General features: G+C 39.3%; 1 protein-coding gene across 1 annotated transcript; it reads right to left on the bottom strand.

Moving 5' to 3' along the window:
- Window positions 1–284: 284 nt before the first annotated feature.
- LOC148914098 (prion-like-(Q/N-rich) domain-bearing protein 25) lies at window positions 285–5,814 on the bottom strand. The gene is made up of 6 exons (XM_089026294.1): window positions 5,466–5,814; window positions 4,032–4,210; window positions 2,259–2,507; window positions 1,705–1,953; window positions 1,112–1,331; window positions 285–479 (listed from the first exon to the last, which is right to left on the bottom strand). The coding sequence occupies exons 1-6, from the start codon at window positions 5,812–5,814 to the stop codon at window positions 292–294; spliced, it is 1,434 nt and encodes a 477-aa protein (XP_088882420.1). The 3' UTR covers window positions 285–291.
- Between the last annotated feature and the right edge of the window lie 1,825 nt (window positions 5,815–7,639).

Genomic DNA, 7,639 nt, shown 5'->3' with positions numbered 1-7,639 from the left:
CTTTCTTCTGTCATCGTCTCGTCCGTATCTCCCTCCATAAATGTTGTGAAGGCAAAGTCAGCATCCAGGCGATCCAACACCTGAGTTCGCAGTCGGCGCACAGTTTTGTTACGAATGCTTGTGATGGTGTCCATCTATATCTAAGGAATATCTTAACCTCCGTTTGCGGTTCGACAACTAGCAGCAGTAAGGACTTATCGCGCGGCTTATTCCCGCTGCCGGCGCCTTCCTTAAACCGCCTGTAAAACCCGTAAATCTTTGACATTGACCGCGAGTCCCCCTTACTGCTGCTCAGCTGTAAGGCTGACCAACGCATCGTCCTTGAGTACACATGTCTTGTTTGGTGCATGTTTTCTTGTCGTCGCAAGGTACACTGGGACGGTTTGTCCAAGTTCCTGTTGACTTGCTTGTGGCATCGTACAGATCACACCACTGACATTGTTGGGAAGGATTTAACTGCTGATGATTATAATCCCTGCCTAGAATTGAAAGTAAGTTAACACATGCATTGATATTATCAAAAGAGGGTAACCCTTCAGAAATGGTACACCTAGGCCCTTTAGAAACAAGTCTATCTCGTACCAATAAGAAAAAGCTGAAAAAGCTATGTAGACATCACTGGCCTGTCTAAAATACAAATGCAAAAGGAAAGGCAGGATAAAACTAGACTTCCGTTCATGAAAAGATCCTAAGCCCTTCCTGCTGCAACAGTGGAACATTGGCATATCAAAGTCTTTAAACGGCCAATTCAAGGATCATAATTAAACAGCTTCTCATTAATCCCATATAGGTAACTGTCCAATTATTTTCGTAATTGGACAGGTCTTGTTGATATGGGATTAATTAGGCAGCTATATAATTAAGAGGTGATGGGATTTGATGCTCCCCAATCAAGAAATAATTAGACTCCAAAAATTCCTCTGACTGCCAAATTGGACTCGGCCTAAGTCCTCGGAATTTTCCTCGTCCAATTGTTTCTTAATTGGACAGCAAATAAAATCTTCTTACAAGTGAATGACATTTGGTTTGGATTGGGAAGCATAATTCTCAAGTTAAATGGGTCAACTCCTTTACAGAGGAGCGAGAAAAACATGTGCACTCCTTTTCATACCTGCTATTTTACAAGTACACTTTCCATTGACAAACCCAAATCCAGTTTTTTGACTGCAGTCACGACCATTACACGTCTGGCAGTGTGACTTACAAGTAAATGCTGTACCAGTACATTGACCATTGGTACACGTGTCTGATCGGGTGCATTTGTTACCATCGTCACATGATACTCCATTGAAGTTGGTCCAGGTACTCGTGCTCAAGGATGAATTACACCACTAGTTTTAAAAGAAAATTCAACATTTGATTAGAAATATGGAATGAAACATAAAATTGGGTGTTTGGGGGTTGGGGAGTTGGGTGGTTGGGTGGTTGGGGGATTGGGGGGTTGGGGGAATGGGTGGTTGGGTGGTTGGGGGAATGGGTGGTTGGGGGGTTGGGGGAATGGGTGGTTCGGTGGTTGGGGGAATGGGTGGTTGGGTGGTTGGGTGGTTGGGTGGTTGGGTGGTTGGGTGGTTGATGAGCGGTCGGCTGGTCGTTCGTTCGTTCGTGCGTTTGTTCATTCGTTTGTTTGTTTTTCTGTTTCTTTGTTCGCTCATTAGTCTATCTTACATTTTCTACTCCTTTAGTGTTTTAAGAGCATCAACAAACCTGGCAGGGATTTCCCGGCTTCAGTTGTTGATTTGCAAAGCAAGTCCTCGCCCCATTTTCCTGAATAACACAGTGACCATTCTTCAAAGGACAACCTCTTCCATCATTGGTTTCACATGGGAGGCATGAGTAAGGTGTACCACGACATGCACCCTTGACACAACGATCATCTTTGGTATAGACGCTGTTGTCACTGCAGGGAAGGTTGTTGTTACTTGTCCATTGGTGGGGGTCGTTACTATTACATTCCTATTAATGACGAAAAGAGGGCAATAATTATATTTTTGATTTTATGCGTGATCTTACAAACACAAGTATTGGCCTACTGATTCTAACTTCTGTGAAAACATACAGCGGGGTTCCGCTCTTTACCATACCCCCTCCCTAACACTCAACCATTCAATGATCTTCATTATATTGCCAAGCCCATTGAAGCTGAAACAGTTTCCTTATTTATTGAAACACCGAAGAGTTGATTATCCAATCCGTCTCACATCCAAGAGCATTTGGATAGGCACTTGATTGAAAGTGAATAAGAAAAAAGAATCGGGTACCTGACAAGGAAATCCTGTTCTCAAGGCTCTATGGTTGAAGCAAGTTTTCGTTCCATTCACAGTAATAGTACAGAAACCTGGCTTGACTGTACACGTGTTCCCGTTGCACTGTTCACATGATAAACACGTGAAGGGTGTGCCTACACATCGTCCATTAACACAGTGGTCTGCTCGTGTACACAAGTTACCATCACTACACGGGAGAGCGTTGTTATTGGTCCAGGCTCCTTTCTTTGCGCTGTTGCAATCCTGTTGGATTTGAACGAAAAAGACAAGTAAGTAAAACATGTAATAAAAACTGGGGATTTTAGTGCGCATGAGCGAATTGTTTACGATGATGATGCAGTTTGTCCTGAAAAAGTCCTGAAATCTCCAAAATTTCAAGTTTAATGAAAGACATCCATTGTAATTTTCACCAAACCTGATATTGTGTTGAATTATCTGTAGTTATCTTTCATTTTTAAAGTAAATAAGAGAACTTTGTGGAAGGATCTTTCAAGAACAAAACTAGCCCTGTGGGGTGGCTGGTGGTGGGTCGTGTACACGTTACGAAAATGCGGGAGAGTAGTAAGGTCGAAATTCGTTCTCGCCCGAGTCCTACGCAGGTAAGAACCTTGACATAACATTTTTTTTTAATGAATCCCCCACCTCGTCGGTCGACAACAACGCTCTCGGTCGCTCCACACGGTTAAGTTCGGGAGTATATTTGCATAACGACATCTTCAATGTCATTGTGTTTATGCAGATATTCTGCTGAACCTGTCCCGAAGTTAACCTTGTGCAATGTCCGAGACCGTTGTGTCCGACCGATATTGAACTAATTTTTTCTAGCGGAGTGCTGAGCTCTTTAGGTAAACCTCACTTAAAATGTTTTCTCCCTGCAAAGTTTGGATAGGACGAGCTGTAAACATTTCACTACCATCTAGAAAAAGCTCTGGTAGCAAGTTTGAAGAAAAAACTTGGAGCCGTTTTGAAGAAAACGGCGAAAATGTGATTTTTAGCAAAACTCTAATATTTGAGGTTTACAACGACAATTAGTAAAAAAAATTATTCGATGAGTTTTTAAGATTTGATGCTGATTTTTCGTAAGGTTCATTCGCAATACTTGGAAATAGATATGTGAAAACTTCACGACAACCATACATCGCGCTGTCCATAATGACATTGTACTGATGTACTTTGTACCCAGGATATTGATCTTGCAATTCCCAACGCAGCGGACCGTAATTCACCGTCTTCTCTTCATCTTTCTTTTCTATATTCTCCATCCATGGGCAGCTCATCTCCAGAATTACCACCTCCTTGCTTTTGTAATTTACGATTTTAGCTTCAAATCTGTTCATGAGGTGGCCCGCTAAAGCCGAGAAGGTTAAAATATGATCTTTCTTTGCTAGTTAAAAACGATGAGCGTATGCCCGTGAGCGTCCTTAAAATATATAGATTAATCATTTTTTATGATTTCATATATTCTAACTTTTTACTTTTATTTATTGTGGGCTGCTAAAGCCAAGAAGGTTAAAAACATTATAGCCTAATATAATTAATAAATATAAACAATTATAATTACGAATCATTAAAAATGATAATAAATAAATAAATAATAATTATAAATAATGCCGGAAGAAAGAAATGATCTTTCTTTGATAGTTAAAGACGATGAGCACGATGAGTGCGTACGCATGCGCGCGAGCGTCCTTAAAATACATATATAAATTAATAATTATAAATATTCTTTCGAGCAAAATCACAGCTCCTAATGATAACTAGCTTTACCTGGCATGCGTTGCTAGGGTTCTTTGTACCATACGCATAGCAACGACCTCCAATGCTGCACTGTCGTAGATCACAACGCGTACCAACTTTAGTGTAGCAAGCACGACATTGACATGCGTAGCTACCATAGGTATTGATACAAGTATGCTGACAGGGTCTATTTAAACACTCGTTGACATCTGAAATAAGGCATTAATAAGTTTAAAACGGGTTGCTTATGAATTCCTCTCACAGACACTAACTGGTGCACACATGTAAAAAAACGCTATTTACATGGCCGGATTTAGGGGAAGGAGATCTGGCTGCGGCCCTCCCTTTTAGTTCCGAATTCTTTATTTTTCATTTTTCCTTTTCCTCTTGTTCAAAATATCCCCAGAAAGCAGGAAAAGCATGTCTGCAAATCATATTTTAAGAATTTTTTTTGAAGTATTTTCCAGACCGCCTCTGGTTTTGTTTTGCTTAGTCATCAGTGAAATATAACGCCTAATTTTGTCGGGCTCTCCTCCCTTCTATACGCATTCTCTTTATAGAAAATCAGTGACACATAGTCCCTAGTTTCACCAGACTATTTTTATGTCCAAAATGAGTGGCCTGCACGCAAAAATGCCCTGCTGCTCATTACAGCATACCAAATGCTATAAAAATTATGATTATGTCGTCAGTTGAGTGATGCAGATACACCTACTTTAAAAAAATTAAACAGCCTCGACCTTCAAGCCTGTAGAATGATAACATGATATCTATTGCAGCTCTACTGGTGCTTAACATTTCCTTTTAATGACAAGGATAATTCCAATAAAAATCGTAGAAAGAAACGATGCGTTTCTTTCAGGTTTTCTTTAGAGTACACTCCATAAAAAGTAGTGTGCATCGTTTTGGTACTGGTTTTGAAATATATATATATATATATACACCGAATCCCTAAAACTATGACATGTTTGAGATATATATACATATATATGTATCCCCCTTTTTGCTATTGTCTTTCCTTGAAAATTCAGGTAAGAAAATAGCAAAAAGGGGGATACATATATATGTATATATATCTCAAACATGTCATAGTTTTAGGGATTCGGTGTATATATAATATATAAATAAATAATCTGATTTGTAGCCCCCCCCCCCCCCCCCCCCCGTTTAAAAATAACGCCCCGACGTCCCTGTCGATCCATTATGCCTTTCACTTTTCAGCACCAGCGCATGGAGAATGCATCATACTCAAACTGACCAAATAATGTCTAATTAAACGTCTTAAGCGGCTTCATGGACTTCATATGAGCTAATGTTAAATCCCATATGAACCGGCCTAAATATACCAAGCGATACCTGACTAAAAATGAGCACTTGCTAGTATCACGGATTCTTCCGAGAATACACTAATAGTTGTGGAGAGAACAATTACATTTACAGCAAATTACATATCCATATACTTACCAGACTCGCAGCACGTTCCTTTAAATCCAGGCCTACAGCTACATCTATCAGCGTGATCAGATGTTCCTCCATTCTGACAAGCATTTCTGTTACAGATTTCCTCCTCATGCAAAATAAAAGGGCAGCTTCCACCACAAGCCCGCTCAGCAATCTTTGTTCTTGTCCTGGTTTTTTTTCCATTGTAACCACACAAGTTTGAGCAGGACGACCATGAAGACCAGTCACTGACTTTGCAGTTTGTAGGTCTACATGATGGAGGTGTAGGGCTTCTTCCTCTCGAAGGACATCCATGGCCATCATGAAGTAATAGTGACAGTAGCAGTATAACAGGAAATTGCTTTGCAACCATCATGTGTAATTTTTGTGAGTAAATCGGCTGCAGAAAAACACCCAAAACAAATTAAATGCAAGCTAATATTACTGCTAAGCAAAATTTCTAAGAAAATTCAATACTTACGCTTAAAAGACTTAAAAGATTAGTACACTATTTAAACACTCCGAGATACGGATTTTATCTTCGAGTGTTTAAGTCATGAGTGAGTGCAGCAGTCAGTAGAGTGAGATATTCCCAACAGGACTAAAAAGATAAATTCCATATCTCCAAGCGTCAATGTAGTATTTTGTTTGATGTATAATATCGATGAAAAACAATTTTAGTAGATTTGTAGTAATTAATGCAATTTCTAAGAATTCTTACCAAATGGTGTCATTTTCACATGTCAAGATATCATGTAATATATTCACATGCGTAGATATATATAACTTTTTTAGTAAAAAAGAACGATATATATATTTCAACGGTGATTATCACGATATTATATCAAGTTGATTTTCTTTTAATAGAATTAAGGACGAAATTCTTCAGCTTACCTGTGAAACGTCAGAGGGAACCCATCGAGCTGTGTTTCGACAAGTAAAATAAATGAGGTTTGTCTGTGTTTTTTTAATACTTTTTTTGGCTGCTTTTTACGTCATTACGTCATTTTACTAAATGCATCCTATTAGAGTAGATCAGTTCATTATTTTGGGTTAGAAGGAAGCACAAACGTGTAAGGCCAAGGAACTTTGTCACTGGCTTTCCTTCAATAGGAACGAACTGGTGTCTTAAAAAAAAGCAGTCCAGGAACTGCGGCTGGTATCCAAGCCATTATGTCTGGGTTTTGCAGCTTTTATCTGCTATTACTTCTATTACTTCTAAGAGGAAGTGTTGCAGCAAACAGATTTGCGAATCCCAGCCAACTAGGAAATTCTACAAAACTGGTTTTTGAGATAGGTAAAGTATGTACCTACTCCTACCAAGTGGCAATCCACACAGCTCGTGGTTCACACTCTACAGAAAGCCAAGGACATGAAATAAAAATGCTAGTAAGTCAGTATTTATTTCTTTTTGTGATCACTTCATTTAACTAGTTCTATAAAGTCGGCGAAAATGCGCTATATATGCAGTGGCTGCTATGTCCGAACTTTTCACAGCTCTTGACCTTTGGTTTAGTTTAATGAATTTGCCATCATTTATGAAAGTAATGTATAAAGAAATGCAATGATTTACAAATAAAATATTAATGATAAAAGGGTAAATTTTATACCGTGAAAAGATGAAAAAACTTACTGCGTTTCGGACGCTAGTCCTTCGTCGGTGCTTTTCATCTTTTCATGGTGTAAAATTTACCTTTTTATCATTACTGTTTCATTAGAAACACCGACGCAGCTCAAACTAGTTTTTAGCTAGTTATCTCTACGCATAAAACAGACAAGAATTAACCAAGGGTGTGACAGGTTATAGAAACAGATAATGCGTCCCAATGACGACCTAGCTCCTAACGCTTCCCCTAACCGCTTTCTAAGTTAAGTATTGCGAATTTCGCTCTAAAAGTGGCTACATATTGACTTTCATACCTTCATACCTTTATTTCTATTTTGGGTCATGAATTTCCAAGTCATTGAATACAGTATATTACAAGAATGTCAGGAATGATTACTGGTTTAAACATGTTTTAACATGTCTTCCCAGCCCTTGGCCTTTCATATCTACTTCCTTCCTCATTGGTCGAGCTTCACTTTGTTTCAGGTTTAGAGTTAGTAGTATGCAAATGGGCGTTCTGCACCACCCCAGCTCCGGAGCCGCTTCGGAGCCAGGAGGGGGGGGGAGGGGGGGCAGCAGGGAATTTTTCCCT

This window comes from Actinia tenebrosa, unplaced genomic scaffold (genome assembly GCF_029948245.1).
Source record: "Actinia tenebrosa isolate PJP-AT-01 unplaced genomic scaffold, QUT_ActTen_1.0 PGA_scaffold0__85_contigs__length_37466705, whole genome shotgun sequence".
Taxonomy (NCBI): Eukaryota; Metazoa; Cnidaria; class Anthozoa; order Actiniaria; family Actiniidae; genus Actinia; species Actinia tenebrosa.
The sequence above is the reverse complement of the archived record's forward strand: the minus strand, read 5'-3'. Positions and strand labels throughout refer to the sequence as shown.

What these genes read in the sequence shown, in the direction of transcription:
- LOC148914098 (XM_089026294.1), bottom strand. Translation starts at nt 5,814, where the DNA reads ATGGTTGCAAAGCAATTTCCTGTTATACTGCTACTGTCACTATTACTT. An exon ending in ACCCTAGCAACGCATGCCAG is followed by an intron (nt 2,508 to 4,031) that starts GTAAAGCTAGTT and finishes CAAATCCAACAG; the next exon opens with GATTGCAACAGCGCAAAGAA. An exon ending in GTGTACTTGTAAAATAGCAG is followed by an intron (nt 480 to 1,111) that starts GTATGAAAAGGA and finishes TTTCAATTCTAG; the next exon opens with GCAGGGATTATAATCATCAG.